This window comes from Marmota marmota, unplaced genomic scaffold, assembly GCF_001458135.2.
Source record: "Marmota marmota marmota unplaced genomic scaffold, marMar, whole genome shotgun sequence".
NCBI lineage: Eukaryota > Metazoa > Chordata > Mammalia > Rodentia > Sciuridae > Marmota > Marmota marmota.
In genome coordinates, this window is record NW_026000101.1 from 17,909,499 (window position 1) to 17,926,120 (window position 16,622).

The 16,622-nt window shown below is 47.3% G+C and overlaps 2 protein-coding genes across 6 annotated transcripts; one reads left to right on the forward strand and one right to left on the reverse strand.

Moving 5' to 3' along the window:
• Positions 1 to 1,060: 1,060 nt before the first annotated feature.
• On the reverse strand, positions 1,061 to 4,353 carry Galt (galactose-1-phosphate uridylyltransferase). 4 transcript variants are annotated; one of them, XM_015492404.2, is made up of 11 exons: positions 4,188 to 4,353; positions 3,736 to 3,905; positions 3,433 to 3,508; positions 3,299 to 3,347; positions 3,046 to 3,175; positions 2,834 to 2,890; positions 2,561 to 2,683; positions 2,151 to 2,283; positions 1,965 to 2,048; positions 1,514 to 1,668; positions 1,061 to 1,238 (listed from the first exon to the last, which is right to left on the reverse strand). In XM_015492404.2, the coding sequence occupies exons 1-11, from the start codon at positions 4,267 to 4,269 to the stop codon at positions 1,158 to 1,160; spliced, it is 1,140 nt and encodes a 379-aa protein (XP_015347890.1). In that variant the 5' UTR covers positions 4,270 to 4,353; the 3' UTR covers positions 1,061 to 1,157. The 4 variants fall into 4 exon arrangements, with proteins under 4 accessions (XP_015347890.1, XP_015347891.2, XP_048639414.1 ...); XM_015492405.2 differs by having other exon boundaries at positions 4,103 to 4,352; XM_048783457.1 differs by lacking the exon at positions 4,188 to 4,353 and having other exon boundaries at positions 3,433 to 3,511; positions 3,736 to 3,877.
• A 5,712-nt stretch (positions 4,354 to 10,065) lies between these two features.
• Positions 10,066 to 12,861, forward strand: Sigmar1 (sigma non-opioid intracellular receptor 1). Of its 2 annotated transcripts, none has more exons than XM_015492408.2 (4): positions 10,066 to 10,346; positions 10,476 to 10,676; positions 10,810 to 10,902; positions 11,886 to 12,861. In XM_015492408.2, exons 1-4 carry the CDS (start codon positions 10,196 to 10,198, stop codon positions 12,095 to 12,097), a joined length of 657 nt encoding a protein of 218 aa, XP_015347894.1. In that variant the 5' UTR covers positions 10,066 to 10,195; the 3' UTR covers positions 12,098 to 12,861. The 2 variants fall into 2 exon arrangements, with proteins under 2 accessions (XP_015347894.1, XP_015347893.1); XM_015492407.2 differs by having other exon boundaries at positions 10,073 to 10,346; positions 11,756 to 12,861.
• The last annotated feature ends 3,761 nt before the right edge of the window (positions 12,862 to 16,622 follow it).

Genomic DNA, 16,622 nt, shown 5'->3' on the forward strand with positions numbered 1-16,622 from the left:
ATTTTAAACTTGCCTTGGTGTGCTTCTCTGGTGTTATACTTCAGCATTGGGGAAGCAAGGACTCGTCACCAGTAAACAGCGGCAACACTTCTAGGCCTTGGGGCTCTTAACTCTGGCTGCCCATTCTCTGCCAGAGCTGTTTTCTACCCTGTGCAATGATCAGGGCACAGAGGCAACTGAACTGAGCCAGCCCATTCTGTATGTGAGAGTCTAGAGAAGCCAAAACACAAAGCCACCTACATGCTCCCTACCCGTCTCTTTAGCCCCTGTGGGCTGGAGCAGAGCCAAATTATAGTCACTCACAAAGCCAGGGTTCTGGCAAGAAGCCCAAGGTCTGGCCACTGACCACTGAGAGTAGGCTCCTGCTTACCCTCTCCCCACCAAATCCTCAGGCTCAGACTTGGTGAGCTAACACCAGGCTTGGTGGTAAAGGGAGCACTGGCCTTCCCAAAGCCTTAGCCACAACTAAGAACACAAGCTTTTGAAATAGTTTTCTTTTTCTTTCTTTCTTTTCTTTTTCTTCTTCTTCTTCTTCTTCTTCTTCTTTTTTTTTTGGTAGTACTAGAGATTGAGATTGAACCCATACAACTAAGAACACAAGCTTTTGAAATAGTTTACTATTTCTTTCTTTGGTAGTACTAGAGATTGAGATTGAACCCAGGACCTTGCACATGCTAGACAACTGCTAAGTGCTCTACTACTGAGCTATATCCCCAACCCTTTTTATTTTTATTTTAAGGCAAGGTCTCATTAAATTGCCCAGGTTGGCCTCAAACTCAGGATCCTCCTGCCTCAGGTTCCCAAGTAGCTAGGAGTAGAGGTATATGCCACCCCACCCAGCTTTAAACAGTTTTCTAAGATGGAATGCCATTTATACCACAAAGAAATCTACAGGCCAGATGCAATACTGAATATTAATTTTGTTCAGAGACTTGAGGTAGAATTTTTGCATCAAGTTTTTGCACATCTGCAGGCAAGGAAAAGTTGTGGCTGGAACTGTTCCCTTGGCTTTTAATCCGATCCCTGAAGGTTACAGTTCCTCTGGTGTCAGAATACGTGATTAAAGTTTGAGAGCACAGTTTTATTGAGGCTAATCTCCAAATTCCAGGACCCAATTCCCTCAGGGAGAAGGATTCAAGGCTCTGTGGTCAACATGGTCAGGCAATGGTGGCTGTCTCCCTGTCCTTCTGCCCCAGGCAGTAATGTACCTCAGGAAGTGCCCTTAGTCTCTCTGCAGCCTGGAAGGGAGATAAGGAACAATCAGGGAGGGTGAAGGTCAGCCAGAATGGCAGGATGGAATTCTTAGCACCCAGAAGACACTGGGGATTATGGGACTGGGAGACTGGTGACAAGACTGCTGAAGTCACCAGAGAAGTTAGAGTTGAGCAGCTCCTGAGTACCTAGGAATACCTAGGTTTTAATAGGGGTTTTCAGAGTCATGATTGTTAGAGTGCCCTGGGAAAGTGGAAGAGAAAATGTGATCTGGGGATCCAGGATGCCCCAGAGTCCTGACCTGCTCAGGGGTGAGGTCCCTCTGAGCCTGGGCCAGCATTTCATAGCCAACCATGAATTTCCGGACAGTAGCTGAGCGCAGGAGTGGAGGGTAGTAATGAGCGTGCAGCTGCCAGTGGTCCCAGTCAGCACCAGCCTCTGACCCTGTAGGAGCCCCTGATAGGAAGAAGAGGCAGAGATGGTGGTAAGAGCCTTTTCTCAGTTCTTCAGTCTAGCCTCTACCCCAAAACAGGTCAAATACCTGAAAACTACATCTCCTGGCATCTTTCACCAGAGATCTGCACAGTACCTGATAACAGTTCGCCAAGCTTGCTGCTCCACCCTCAGTTAAGTATCCCTGATCTGAACAATCCCCAGTAAGTATTTCAAAACCTGGTAAGGATTTTAGCCCCCTGAACTGGAACCTGGGAGTCCAGAAATGTTGGGCTAGATATACACATAAAAAGCCTCACCATGCCAGCCCATGGAGTAGGGAAAGGATGTCTCAAACAGGTTGTCATACTTGGTCAAGAGCTTCTTCATGATGGAGGCTAGATCTGGAATTAGTACCTGACTCTTAGCCTGGGAACCAGATACTGGCCCTACCAGAGCCAGCCCCATCCAATGCCCAGCCCCAGGATCCTAGCTGAGAGACTCACCATCACGCTCAGTTGGGGTCAGCTCAGGCAGCCGCCTCACATGCCGACGGGGAAGCAATAGTGTCTGGAAGGGCCACACTGCCCAGAAGGGGACCAGCACTAACCAGTGTTCACTAGTTAGGACCAGACGCTCCTGGGCACATAGAATGGAGATGAATTCATCAAAGTGGGTATGCTAAATGAGGTGGGAACTGTAAATAGGTATGGGAAGCAAAAGAAAAGAATCTGATGGATTCTCACCACTTCTACCACTATCACCCTAGTCTTAAGCTACTATCATCTTTCCTTTAGATCACAACTAGTGTCTTCTATCAAGTCTCTTGCTACCTTCTATCCTATTCTTCACACACATCTCTTTTGGGGTAAGAAGGCTGAGGACTCTGGGAACACAGGGCCTGGCAATCTCCCACCTTCCTGAGTAGCTCCTGGCAACCATACTCCATCAGAAGGGGCTCGCCATGCTGACTTTGATAGGCCAGCTGACACCGTTCCTCACGCTGGGCAATATCTGGCAGGAAACTGCTGGCCCACACCTGTCAAGAGAAAAGCAGGCAGATACTTTACCTACAAGCCTCCATATCACTAACATATTTTCTTTGTCCCATCCCTTTATCCAGTTACCCTTCCCACAGTGCTGGCTTGGATCCAGCCACGAAAGCCACTAGAGCACATAATACATTTACCTGGCAGTGAGGGTGGGGGTTAGAACATCCCATCATGGCTCCTTTGTTTTCAAAGATCTATTGGGTAGGGGTAGGGAGATTTAATAGCAAAAAAAAAAAAAAAAAAAAATCATATCATATCAACTCCCTCCCAACCATACCCTGTGGAAATGCTAATCCCTTGAATTGAACCTGTACTGCCCCCTCCCTGCCCATCCAGGAAACAAACAGACCTGTACCCAAGGGTACTGGGCACCCAGCTCTTCTGTGACTGAGGCCCATGCATCGATGACAGCTCGTATCTCAGGGACTGACATGAGTGGCAGTGTCACATCCGACCAGGGGTGGAAGCACATGACCTTACTAGGCAGTGAGGAGAAAAGGGACAACATAGGACAGAGCTTGGGTACTAGGGGCAGGGTCTAACCACAGGGCTTAGTCTTCAACCCTGGGTTGAAGGCTGTAAGAGGGGAAATCCATAGTTACCAAACTCCTCGAGCAGCTCCTGCTTGGAACAAAGGGTGATCACTGGGTCCTAAAATAAAGGGACATCTGTGCAGCAAAAGTTTTCCAAGAGGTCTATCCTCCCTCCTCCCCAACAGTAATTAAAATCAGGATACCTGGATCAGGAGCATCAGGCTGCAGAGCTGGGAAGTCATTGTCAAACAGGAAAGTGCCATCATAGTGGGGATTCACCTACTGACAAAGATGGGCTAGAAGCATTCACTGCTCCATTACACCACCTGGTGGGCTTCAAGGGCAGCACAGGGTGCAAAGAATGGAAAAGACCCCCTCCAGGGAACCAAAAGACTTGGTGGGATATGACTCAGAGGAGGTCCATTGCACCTGTGGATGAAGGGCTGCTCTAAGGGGGGACTACTCCCTGCTGGCTGACTTTGTGGGTGTGGGCTGTACAGGTTTACCTCTCCATTGGCTCGTGTGGCCCCGGGACACAGAGGGTTTAGGGGGTCATGGCGGGGCACTGTCTTCAGAAGTTGCGGCTCCACTTGCCCTTGCCAAGGCCGCTTCATGCGGTGAGCTGACACCAGCACCCACTCATCCTGCAGCGGGTTGTAGCGAATATGCTGATGCTCTGGGGGCAAACAGTCAAGATCAGTCAGCAAAGCTCTGTAACCCTCTCCCCTGAACCTCACCCACCAGCAGGCCCAAACTCTGGGGCGTCCTCTAGCCCCGTTCAGCTCAGGAAGGTGCTAAAGACCCTGGGCTGAACCTTCCCAACACCAAATGCCCTACAGCTCTTCTCTCTCAGTCCGGGTGGGCCCCACGGACCTTGAGTTACAAGGCAAGGGAGCTTCCTAAGGAAGAGGAGGACTCGGTTCTGCGTCCCAGCGAGACCGGGCAGCCCTACAATTACCGCTAGCCCGGAAGGTTGCTGCGGCGGAGTCCGCCTCTGACGCCTGCCGGCGGTGCTCAGAATCGGTTCCGCCGTGCGACATGAGGCCACCCCCGGGATCCTCAGGAACGCCAGTGGGGCCGCAACTCTCCCTTCCATTTCTATCCGCCCCGCCCTGCGTCCCGATCATTGGCCGGCAGCCAACACGTGACAACCTGAGAGGCCTGCCAGCCACTTGAGGGCGGGGCTCAGGACTGCAGAGAAGCAGGCTGAACTATATGATAGCCCTCCACCCAGGGCTAGATCCAGTACTGGAAAGTCCTCTGTGAAAGGAGCTTACTGCAGAGTCCCTCTGCCCCAGGACGTTTACAAGATTTCTTTGCTGCACTCATTCATTCATCTGGCCATTCATTCAGCAAATTCTTACTGAGCATCAGCTGTGTGCTAAGCATCTAGGCTAGGATTTCCCTGTGCGCACAAGTTACGCATGGCCTCTACTCTCTCAGAACTTTATTCTAGTAAAGCTATGACTCTGGACCTAACAAACACCTGAGTCACCTGCTCAGTAGCTGTGGTGGAAAAGAGGTTAATCCTGCAGGTGCAGGTGGGCCTTGATAGCTGAACGCTAGTCCCTCAGGCATTACCTGGAGGAGTACAGCAGAAACAAGTGTGGGGGGGGGAGTAACAATATTTATCTCTCTCTCTCTCTCACACACACACACACACACACACACAGATGAAAAACACAAGAAGTGGGAGAGGTAACAGGGCTATAAGTGATATAAAAAGAGCCAGACATGGTGAATTGCACACTTGTAGTCCCAGTTACTTGAGAGGCTGAAGTGGGAGGATCATTTGAGACCAGTGTCAAGAACAAAGAAAGAAAAAAAGAAGGAAAGGAGAGAGGGAGAGGGAGAGAAAGAAAGAAGCAAGGAAGGGCAGGGGGAGAAAAAGAGAGAGAGAAAGAAAGAAAGATAAGCAGGTGGGTGAAGAAGGGACAGGACTGTCAGTAGCTAAGTAGCTCCAGCTATCTGGGAGGCATCAGAAGTGTTTGTTTCCTTTATATATCCCCTTCTCCAAATTTTTACTCTATCAGACCGATTAGCTAACACTAGAACAGATTCAAATTAATTCCTCCCCTGGTGAAAGCATATGAAAGAGAATATGAAAAGAAAATGGAGGTAGACCTCAATAGATCAGCAATGCTTTATTAAGCAACAGAGGGTCATATTTTAGAAAGGAGAAAATGGTGGCGGGCTCCAACAAGGGTCTGGGTTTTATAGGGTTTAGCAGGGCCAGGTCAGTTGGTCAGTTATTTTTGGCAGGCTCATTTAGGGCAGGACAGGAGGGCAGGTAGGGGAACAGTTGTAGATCCCTGGGACCTATGGGGTGGGGGTAAATTTCCATCTCCTTCACCTGGCACTCCTAAAGAGCCATTTAAATATTGTCTAAATCTCCTCCCCATATCATAGTGGGGACCAGAGTCCTCAGGTTACCCAGAGAATGAGTGGCTAAGCTGAAATTTGAATGTAGATTTCCAAGAAAATTCCCAGTGCTGTGAGACTTCAATGGGATTCAGGACAGAAACCTAGTGAGCTGAAAGCTGGACTGTGGCAAGGAGGCCCCTTCCCCCAAGCCAGGCCAGGCGGAGCCAGGTATTTCTGTAGCTGAGCTGTAAAAATTGGGTCACTGGCCATTTACCTGATCTCTGCCCTAGAGTCCTCAGATTGGAATCTGAAGAGGCCACTATGTCCAGGACAGAGAGCAGGAACTGAAGGATGAGTTTTACCTGTTCCCACTGGTATAGGAGGGATTGAGACTGGGATCAGAACCTTACTTTTCTACTTCTGCAGGTGTCTTTGTTGAGTGGACACCAGAGACACCAGTGTTTCAATGCCCCTCCCTAGTTCAGGACAACTGATTTTCTGACCTCCTTCAGGAACATTTCTTTTTTTTTGGCAGAGGGTGGGGTGGGGTGGAGGATATCAGAGATTGAACTCAGGGGCACTCAATCACTGAGCCACATCCCCAGCCCTATTTTGTATTTTATTTAGAGACAGGGTCTCACTGAGTTGCTTAACACCTAGACAGGGTCTCACTGAGTTGCTTAACACCTAGTTGTTGCTGAGGCTGGCTTTGAACTCACAATCCTCCTGCCTCAGTCTCCTGAGCCGCTGGGATTACAGGCATGCACCACTGGGCCTGGCCAGGAACATCTCTTTAGGAACATCTCCTTAGTCTCCTCTGTATCTCTCCAGGTCACTTTCTGGAGGGAAAGGAGAATGACTTAGATGAGGCCTACCCAGCACTCTTCCTCCCAGATCCCAGAGGTGTGTTTTCTGCGATAACATCTGGGGATGATGGCTTTGACCCTTAGTGCCTTACTTAGTCTTCCTAACTGGGGTCATTTAAGTTTACAAAACACTTAAAAAACAAAACAAACAAACAAAAACACAAAAACAAAAACAAAAAAAAACAGAGTATGCTAGAGGAGCTTCCTGAAAGACCAGACAGGGGAGTTGCAAGACCAGATGGTCTCAGAAGACTGCCTGAAATGGGGGTGTGGGGGAGGGCAGAAACCAAGTTTTTGGGCTAGCCCCTCCTACCCAAGGGTCCCTGAGTTTTAGGGGTTGTTACCCTAATACAGACAAAAGATAGTTACTATATTCTGTGCAGCAAAGAGTAGAGTCTGAAAAGATGGAGGGTTTTTTTGTTTGTTTATTTGTTTTGTTTTTAAGAAACTTGATGGAGAAAGGAAAGATCAAGGAGGAATTATCTAGAAGGGCCTCAGGGTTCTTGGACAATACTTAACTCAGGAGTGCCATAGGGGCTGGGGATGTGGCTCAAGTGGTAGCACGCTCACCTGGCATGCGTGTGGCCCAGGTTCGATCCTCAGCACCACATACAAACAAAGATGTTGTGTCCGCCAAAAACTAAAAAAATAAATATTAAAAAAAAGGAGTGCCATAGAAGCCAAAGGAAATATAAAAACGTATTCCCTCAACCTTGCATTCTCCTCTACATAATCCCTTCTTTCTTTCTTATTATTAATATTTGATACTTGGAATTGAACCAAGGGGTGTTTTACCACTAAATCACATCCCCAGTCTTTTTTTTTTTGATTCAGGGTCTCTAAGTTGCTGAAGGACCCTGAATTATGCCTTGACCTCCAAAGTAACTGGGATTATAGACCTGTGCCACTAATCCTAGGTTTATCATTCTTTTCTCTACCCAGTTTCTAAAAAATAGTCTTATTTTCTCATCCTCTACTCTCATCTGCACAAAAATTATAGGATGTCTTTTGCCCTGTATTAGTCAGTAACCTTGTTTGCTATAACCCTCAACTCAGTGGCAAACAACCCACAAGCTCAGTGGCTTGGTATTATAATCCATGGTGTATATTTGGGATGGGGGTAAGTTTTGCTCTATGCAGCATTCAGGGACCTAGGCTCCACAGTCCTAGTGGCTCTACCATTCCTTAAGGCTTCAGAATTCTCTACTATGTCCTCTGTAATTATGGTAACATGAGGATCAAAAGACAACATAGGTGGGTATGGTGGTGCACATCTTTAATTCCAGCTACTTGGAAGGCTGAGGCAGGAGGATCATGAGTTCAAGGCCTGCATAAGCAATTCAGCAAGATCCTGTCTCAAAATAAAAAATACAAAAGGGCTTGGGTGTTGGGGATGTGGCTCATGGGCTAGGGATGTGGGTGAGTAGTAAAGTACCTTGCCTGGCATTCATAAGGTCCTGGGTTTGATTCCCAACGCCACCAAAAAAAATGTGTGTGTGTGTGTGTGTGTGCGCGCACACATGTGCCTGTAACTGGGGATGTAGCTCAGTAGTACAGCACTTGTCTAGCATGTGCAAGGCCTTGGGTGTTCAATCCCCAGTACTGTTAGGGAAAAAGGGAGAGAGAAAGAATGTAAAGAATTTCACAAGACATTTTAAGAGCCAGATCTGGAAGTGGCATTTAATTTCTGCCTATATTTCATTGCCTAGAATACAATCACTTGGTTTCATCTAAATACAGAGTAGAATGGAATATAATCTGGTTGCTCAAGAGCAAAAGGAGGGCTGGGGATGTGGCTCAGGCGGTAGCGCGCTCGCCTGGCATGCGTCAGGCCCGGGTTCCATCCTCAGCACCACATACAAAGATGTTGTGTCTGCCGAAAACTAAAAAATAAATATTAAAAAAAAAAAGAGCAAAAGGAAATGGGTTCATGAATGTAGTCTTGGAGACAACACTCATTTCTCTGCCACATGCCCCTACTGAGAAATCTAATGATTATTTCCCATTGTCTTATTGAACCTCTCAATTATATTTATGCTGGCCCTTCATTCTATCACTCCCATGTGTGAGACTATTCTCTTCTACTTCCTTTATCTTTTATTCATATAACACATACAATGACCACCATGTGCCATACACTAATTGCTTTAAAAATATTTACTCACTCTTTATTACCATAAAGGTATGTGCTTTTATTTGTTCCATTTTACAGATAAGAAAACTGAGTCAGAGAGTTTAAGCAATTTGTCGAAGATCACACTATTAGGTGGTTTTGAGCTAGGCTTTGAACCTGGCTGTCCAGCTTCAGAATTCATATATTAATCATAGCACTATGCTGCCTCTTTTTTCTCTTTTGCTTCTCTTCGTTTTTGTTCTCTTCTTCCTCTGCCTATCCCTTAGGGTTGGTGTTCTCTAGAACACTGTCCTTCACCTTATCTTTTCAATTCTCCCTCCTTTTGAGATTTTATCCATGTTTTTGGGTTTTTTTAATTGGTGCATTGTAGTTGTATATACTGGTGGGATTTGTTGTTACATATTTGTACATGCACACAATAGACAATATAAGTTTTGGCCAATATCATTCCCGAGCACTTTCCCCCTCCTTCCCCATATTTTAGGTTTTTTTTTTTATATTTTATTTTTTAGTTTTCGGCGAACACAACATCTTTGTTTGTATGTGGTGCTGAGGATCGAACCCGGGCGTTTTAATTACCATCTTTTCTGTAGGATTCCCAGTGAGATTTCTAAACTGGAATGAGATCATGCTTGCACTGTTTAGAGCCATATCCCTGAAAGAATGACAACTCCTATCATCTACCTCGACTGGATCTGAACTTCAGAACCGGACACTCAAGTGCCTATTAGCCAACTATAGAGAAGGTGTGGGAATGGGCTGGAGAGAAAAGAGTATTTCAGGAAGAAGAGAGAGGAAGCCTACTAACTCTGGATATTTCCAGAGTTCTGAAGCCCTTTCTTTTTTTCCGTCTCCAATAACAGAGACCTGTTTTCTTACCTGGATCATAGTCATGATTTCCTCAACTCACACCTTGCTCCCTTCCACTGTGTAGCCCTGTGCCACTCTGTGGCAAGATCCAATTCTATCGCTGCCCTCCTGATACCTGGGATGACCCTCCATGGGTTGCAAGGCCACCTCTCACATTCCGTGCTTTGGAACAAAGAATAAATTGTAGGCCCCTGAAGACTCCATGCTGTCTTCTCGGCCTCTGTTCCCGGAGTGGGTCCCGCTGACTGGAATGCCCTCCACGTCTCACTAATGTCACCGCCTCTGGAAAGCCTTCCCTAACGCTCAAGGATTGCACTACCTCCTCCAGGTTTCTGTGCTTTCAAAGGCGGACCCAATCACGAGTCGCAGAAGGCTCTACTTCCGGGCTCGCCAGCTAGAGAGCCCATCTGGGTCTCTCCGCCGCCCACCCCCATCATCATCTCGCGCGGCGGAGGAAAGACCCTCCCTGAAAACCCTAACGCCCGCAGCCGGAGGTTAGCCCACGCCCTCCCCTCACGTGAGCTGTGCCGCCCTACGTCTCTACGCGCTTGGCGAGGAAATGGTTCAACCGAAGGGGCGGTGCTAGGGTGCCCGAACTGTTCCGATTGGCCAAGGCGTGCCCATACCACGGTGCTGGCAGGGGAGCGAGCGGAGGGCAGCCGGCGGCAGGCTCGGAGGCAGAGTCGCAGCCCCAGTCCCAGCCCCAGCCTCCCTCCTGCGCTGCCCACCAGGATGCAGTGGGCCGTGGGTCGGCGGTGGGCGTGGGTCGCACTGCTTCTGGCTGCGGTGGCAGTGCTGGCCCAGCTTGTCTGGCTCTGGCTGGGTACGCGGAGCTTCGTCTTCCAGCACGAAGAGATCGCGCAGCTAGCGCGGCAGTACGCTGGTGAGCGGGCTGAGGGCGGGAGCGGGGCGGGCGGCCCTGGAGGGGAGCCGAGGTTTCCGAGGGCGCCGTCGGTCCGGGAGGCCGGGCCTGGAGCTTGCCTTGACTCTGCTATTCCTCCGTTTCCGCCAGGGCTGGACCACGAGCTAGCCTTCTCTCGGTTGATCGTGGAGCTGCGGCGGCTGCACCCAGGCCACGTGCTACCTGACGAGGAGCTGCAGTGGGTGTTCGTGAACGCGGGCGGCTGGATGGGTGCCATGTGCCTTCTGCACGCCTCGCTGTCCGAGTACGTGCTGCTCTTCGGCACAGCCCTGGGCTCCCGCGGCCACTCGGGTCAGTGCTAGCGGCGGGCCAGACTGGGAGGCTGGGGCTATACAAGGGCCCAAGCCCTCCTTTCTGGTATTTGGCTGGGCAATATGATAGTGCGGATACCCTAATTGTTGGTGTCCATCCGATTGTCACTTAGGGCGCTATTGGGCTGAGATCTCAGACACGATCATCTCTGGCATCTTCCACCAGTGGAGAGAGGGTACCACCAAAAGTGAGGTATTCTACCCAGGTGAGTTAGGAGACTATCAGAGAGGTGGGTGCCCTCATGAAGCGGGGGCAGGGAGTGGAGGGTGTGAGGGGAGCAGGGGAGGGCATACAGTTGGGGAAGGGAGGGGGCAGGGAGTGGGCCCTCCCCATGGTTTTCTCCCTGTCCCCTTAGGCCACAAGTGGTTGGGGGCTAGATCTGAGGGACCTTATTGCTCTCCTATGTTAAAGGGACACAACATGTAATAACTTCCTATTAAGCATGTCTGATGTTATTTGCCTAGACACTGTTTTACCCAGCCAATATTCTAGCAATTGCTGGGGGAAAAATTGGTTCTCAGCAACACTCTTACACCCAGATATTATAAGACAGTTGTCTCCCTCACCTTTTTTTTTTTTTTTTTTTTAATAATGAAGCAATTTACATAAAAAGTAGAGCTTTGGGCTTCCAAGTAAGTTTGAGGTTGAATGTAAACATATAGAAATTGTGATTGAACAGAAAGCCTTGCAAGTCTTGTAACCAACCCTCCATATCTAACCAGCCAAGCCCAAGTTTAGCTAAATTTCCAGTTGATATTTATGAGACCTGGAAATGTAGACTTCCACTCAGTAACCCTTGGCCAAGATGGGTAGCCCTTCATGGCTTCCCCCAAGAGAGAACATGAGCCCCCACAGAAGATTTAGGATTGGTTGTCTGAGTCATTTTCCCTTCAAGATAGGAGATCAGTCCAGTGAGGTAAGAAGACCTTTTCCTTTCCTGAAACTGTCTCTTCAGTTCCCACCCCCAGATAAGGATACTTACCATGGGCCAGGGAAGCACAGCAATGGAAGGGCAGAACAGAGCTGGACTCCTCACATGGGTGCTCCCTTTCCTCCAGGAGAAACAGTGATGCACGGGCCTGGCGAGGCAACAGCTGTGGAGTGGGGGCCAAACACATGGATGGTGGAGTACGGACGGGGTGTCATCCCATCTACCCTGGCATTCGCACTGGCTGACACTGTCTTTAGCACCCAGGACTTCCTCACTCTCTTCTATACCCTTCGCTCCTATGCCCGGGGCCTCCAGCTTGAGCTCACCACCTACCTCTTTGGCCAGGACCCCTGACCATTCAGGCCTGAAGGAAGATCTGTGGATGGACAGGAGCAGGCAGGCCTGCAGACATCCACTTGCTGGAACCCCATGTACAGACAGGGACATACTCAAACCATACAGATACTGAGGTCCTGCTGGACAAGGAGGGACATAACATGCTTATACATCCCATACAGAGACCCATGGGAACAAATGGGACATATATATTAGATGCCAAGACCTGTGTGTACTGCGGGATCATGCACTCACTCATCCAGAGAGGGAGTCCCACGTATACCTAGGGGGCCAGTCATGTTTCAACACATATCACAAGCTTCACTCACTAACTCAGGCCTTTCCAGAGATGCCTGTCTGCAATCGGGCTCTGGAGTTAAGGGTGGGGTGAGTATTATTACACTCTGCCTCTGCCTGACTCCTCAACCCAGCAGTAATCTGGGAAGGGGGGGGGGTAAAGGGGAAGAGGAGCTGCCTATTGGAGGCCCCCTTCACCTACAGCTATGATGTCCTTCCCCTTCACCTCCCTTGTCCTCACCATATGCCTTATCCCCATTCCACTTCCCTGCTATGCAAGTGCCCCTGCAGCTTGTCCCCCACCCTCTCAGCAACCAAGTCAGTTGGGGAACCAGAGGAATGTAGAGAATGCTGAATTAAAGGTCCTCCATCTCCGAAAGACCCCTGTCCTTCCCTTGGGGTATGATGGGAAACTTGGGGTCTCACCACTGAGGAGAGGCCTGAAGAGGTAGGCCTGGGTCCAAGGGGCCTTCTCTGGCCTAGAGAAGGTTTTCTCTGTATGTACGCACGCACACCACCATCACCATTTCCAGAACACTGCCTGTGCTATATTCTCTGTCCATCTGTCTGTCTGTGTTAATAAAGACCTATTGAACAGTTCCGTTTCTTTGTGTGTCTGAGCAGCAGAGAAAGCTATAATTTCTGGGGGACCTCAGGAGGCCTCTAGCTTACAATTCAGTTTATAAAACAATGGCTTTGGACTGTAGTAGGAACTGTGTACTTGATTGTGGCTAGGAATTACTTAGGAGGCTCACTGAGTCCACAGATCACTGAGCTCCATCCTGAGAGGTCAGTCTTTCTGAGGTGAGGCCTTGAAATTAGCATGTGTAATAAGATCCCTTCCAACACAAATTTGGACCTTGTCTTTACTGTGCTGGTACAATTCTAGGAACAGTCTTCCGAATCCAGCCCTGGATGGCCATGGGGTGGCAGTGTATACCCACTTTTGAGCTAAAAGGCATCATTCTCAAGTCTGCTTTTTTCTGGGTTCCCAGAATATGGCATCCATCTGCACTTAGGGCAGGAGTACCTCCATTCTGTGGTCTCCTTTCAGTAGGACCCAGCACTTCTGTGGAGGAAGCTGGAGTGGGGAGCAGACACTGTACCTGTGGTATGAGAATTAGATAGGGCTAGGACTAAAGTGCACTCACATCAAAAGACCTATTCTTAACATTTATACTCTAGGCACCAAGCTTTCCTCACCTGTCTTGCCCTTCTTGTGTTGAGTAAGGCCCAGACTAATCCCACCTTTTAGAATTCTGGGTATGTTAAAAATGGAAGAGAGCCAAGCATGGTGGCTCATGCCCCCTAATCCCAGCGGCTTGAGAGGCTGAGGCAGGAGGATTGCAAGTTCGAAGCCAGCCTCAGCAACTTAGGGGGTCCTAAGCAACTCTAAATAAAATATTAGAAAGGGCTGGGGATGTGTCTCAGTGGTTAAACACTCCTGGGTTCAATTCCTGGTATCAATAAATAAATAAAATGGAAGAAACATAGTTATAATTTTATATAGACATTTTTAAATTTGATATTCTAATGAACACATACTAAAGACTACATGTATAACTTCATTTGAAAATGACATCAAAAGTTCAAATTTAAAAATCTAAACGGGGGCTGGAGATGTGGCTCAATCGGTAGCGTGCTCGCCTGGCATGCGTGCGGCCCGGGTTCGATCCTCAGCACCACATACAAAGATGTTGTGTCCGCCAAGAACTAAAAAATAAATAAATATTAAAAAAAAAATCTAAACGGGTGGCTTTAAATTACTATGAAGCCCAGGCAAGTTGGCCTTCTCAGATACTACTATATTGGCTATAACAGGACCTCCTGGCTGGGGCTTCTCTATTGATCCTGGGTTGCAATATCATACCTCCACGGAGGATTTCTCCCACCTGGTAAAAACAGCTCTGCTTCTAGGCTCAGAGCATATATCTGTCAGATATGTCCCAGTGCCCATTCCCCCCCCCACCCACCAATGACTAGACTTCCAAGATCCTCTGCATTTTTGTTGCTAAGTCCAGTACTCTTTTCATAGTTCTCACCTTTCTTTTGACAAAAGCAATCACTTCTAAAACACTTTCAGGTTCTAGGATACTTTTTTCCTTTATTGCCTCTTTTGTCAACCCTATCTCCTCAACTTCTGACTTCTGAGGACTTGGTCCTTAAACTTTTTATGTACCCTCCCAAGTGATCTCAATTTATTTCATGACTTTAAATACTATCTATATATCTTGATTTCTAAATCTTTGTCTCAGCCTACATCTCTTCCTGGAGTTCCATCTCTACTGAACATTTTGACTTGGCTGTTTAATAGTTATCTCATACTTTAGATGCTAAAGTAAACTGATTTCTCTCCCAATCCTGGCCCATTCCACTCACTATAGTCTTTACTCTCTAATTTAGGACACTCCCATTTATTCAGCTCTTGGAGTTCTCTTAGACATCTCTCATTCTTTTCTATCCCATATATGATCCATCAATGAATCTGTTTTATTTTCAAAACATATCCAAACTCTAGCCACTTCTTGCCAACTTCACTGCAACCACTCAAGACAAAAACACCATTTTCACTTGCCTGGACCACTGCAATGACCATGTAAACTGATCACGCTTGCTGTTTCTCACACAGCAGCTAGAGGCAGACTTTCAAGCTCCTGAGACATTTCCAATGGTTTTGCATCTCATTGTCCTTTCACCCCCTCCATTGGCCTACTCCAAGCCCATGTTACCTCTGACCAAGCATCCAACTCACTCCCAACTACTGTAGGACCAGTGGCCTAGCTTCTCTTCCAACACATCAAGTACTCTTCTACCTCAGGATATTTGCATTGTCTATTCTGACTTCAAAGCTCTTTCCTATATATCTTTTTTTAAAAAAAATATATATTTACTTGTACATGAAAACACAGTATCTTTATTTATTTTTGCCTGGTGCTGAAGCTTGAACCTAGTGCCTCACACATGCAAGGCAAGCACTTTACCACTGAGCCACAGCCACAGTCCCTCCTATATATCTTTATAGCTCTTGTCCTTCCCTTTTTTAATTCCTGATCAAAGAGTCCTTCACTTAACACTTACATAATAGTGTCCCATTCTATGGTGGTTTTTAAAATACCTCCACAAATTTCTTTTTCTGTGAGTGCTGGGGATGTTACCCAGATCCTTGTGAATGTTAAGCAAGTGCTCTACCACTGAGCTGCACTCCAGCTCACTCTGCAAAAAGTTTTGGTATTCTTCCATTCAAAAGGTAAAGTCTAATTTCCTTCTCTTTGAGTGTGGGCTAGACTTACTTATGTACTTTAACAATGTATGTGACAATGTGTGACTTTTAGAACTGGGCCATAAAAAGCATTGCAGCTTCTTTAATCTCTTTTGGATCACTCTGAGAGAAATCACCTGCCTTTTCAAGAGGATACACAAGCAATCCTGTACAGCGGTCCATGTGGGGGACAAACAGGCCTCCTATCAATAGCTTGAAAGTGAATTTTCCAGCCCCAGTCAAGGCTTCAGATGCAGCCCTAGCCAACATTTTTACTATAGTCTCATAAAAGACAATTAATGAGTCAGAACCACCTAGCTAAGCCACTTGTGAATCCCCAACTCATGGAATTGTGAGAAAATAATGTTTGTTTTAAGCTTCTAAGTTTAGTGGTAATTTGTTACACAGCAATAAATAACCAATACACTTTCCAGTTTCTATTCCCTTCTCCATGGTATCTGTCACCATCAGACACAATGTATATTTCCTCCACTAGAATTATGTATTATATCAAGGACTTTGTTTTATTTACACCTGTGTCCAGCAGTTTCTGGCATAAAGTAGGTACTCAATAAATATGTGTTGGATTAATGAAGTATTGGTTTCTTCAGGTCTAGATTATTTTGTTTGTCTTTGTCTCTGTAAAGTATAGGGCCAGACTATTGTGTGGGTGTGAGAGGCAGCCTTTCCTTTTCACAGATGAAGAGAGAAAAACCAGGTTCTATTCAGGCTTATTCCTTCCCCTTAACCCTTCCCAGTTGTAGCCCTCCCAGCTCAGACCACAAAGGTGTGTTTATTTTGCTTGATACTTTTTATTTTGAAGGGAAAGGGGTAGCTGCTCAGTTCCATTCCTCTCTCCTCCCACAACCCAAACTCTGCAAAAAGCAATCTCCAAACCCTCAGAACTGAATTTCCCTAAGCAAGTTCCTACCTTTTCAAGAGAAAACTTATCTGTCTCTCTAGAAATTGTGAGCAGCCCTGGGAAGCTGGGGAAAAGAGAAGCAAGCTGGACACTGGAGTTCCATGGATTTCTAAGCTCTGCCTTCTAGTCATCTACAAAATGAGGAGGGCATGATTATTGGCCTCTGCATTCACCAGTTCT

Excerpts from the sequence above, each read along its gene's own strand:
- Galt (XM_015492405.2), bottom strand. The coding sequence starts at position 4,325 with ATGGAAGGGAGAGTTGCGGCCCCACTGGCGTTCCTGAGGATCCCGGGG. Across the intron at positions 3,348-3,432 it reads GCCTGATGCTCCTGATCCAG|GACCCAGTGATCACCCTTTG; the intron begins GTATCCTGATTT and ends CCTTTATTTTAG. Across the intron at positions 1,239-1,513 it reads GGGACCTCACCCCTGAGCAG|GCTGCAGAGAGACTAAGGGC; the intron begins GTCAGGACTCTG and ends TCTCCCTTCCAG.
- Sigmar1 (XM_015492407.2), top strand. The coding sequence starts at position 10,196 with ATGCAGTGGGCCGTGGGTCGGCGGTGGGCGTGGGTCGCACTGCTTCTG. Across the intron at positions 10,677-10,809 it reads GGGCTCCCGCGGCCACTCGG|GGCGCTATTGGGCTGAGATC; the intron begins GTCAGTGCTAGC and ends ATTGTCACTTAG. Across the intron at positions 10,903-11,755 it reads AAGTGAGGTATTCTACCCAG|GAGAAACAGTGATGCACGGG; the intron begins GTGAGTTAGGAG and ends CCTTTCCTCCAG.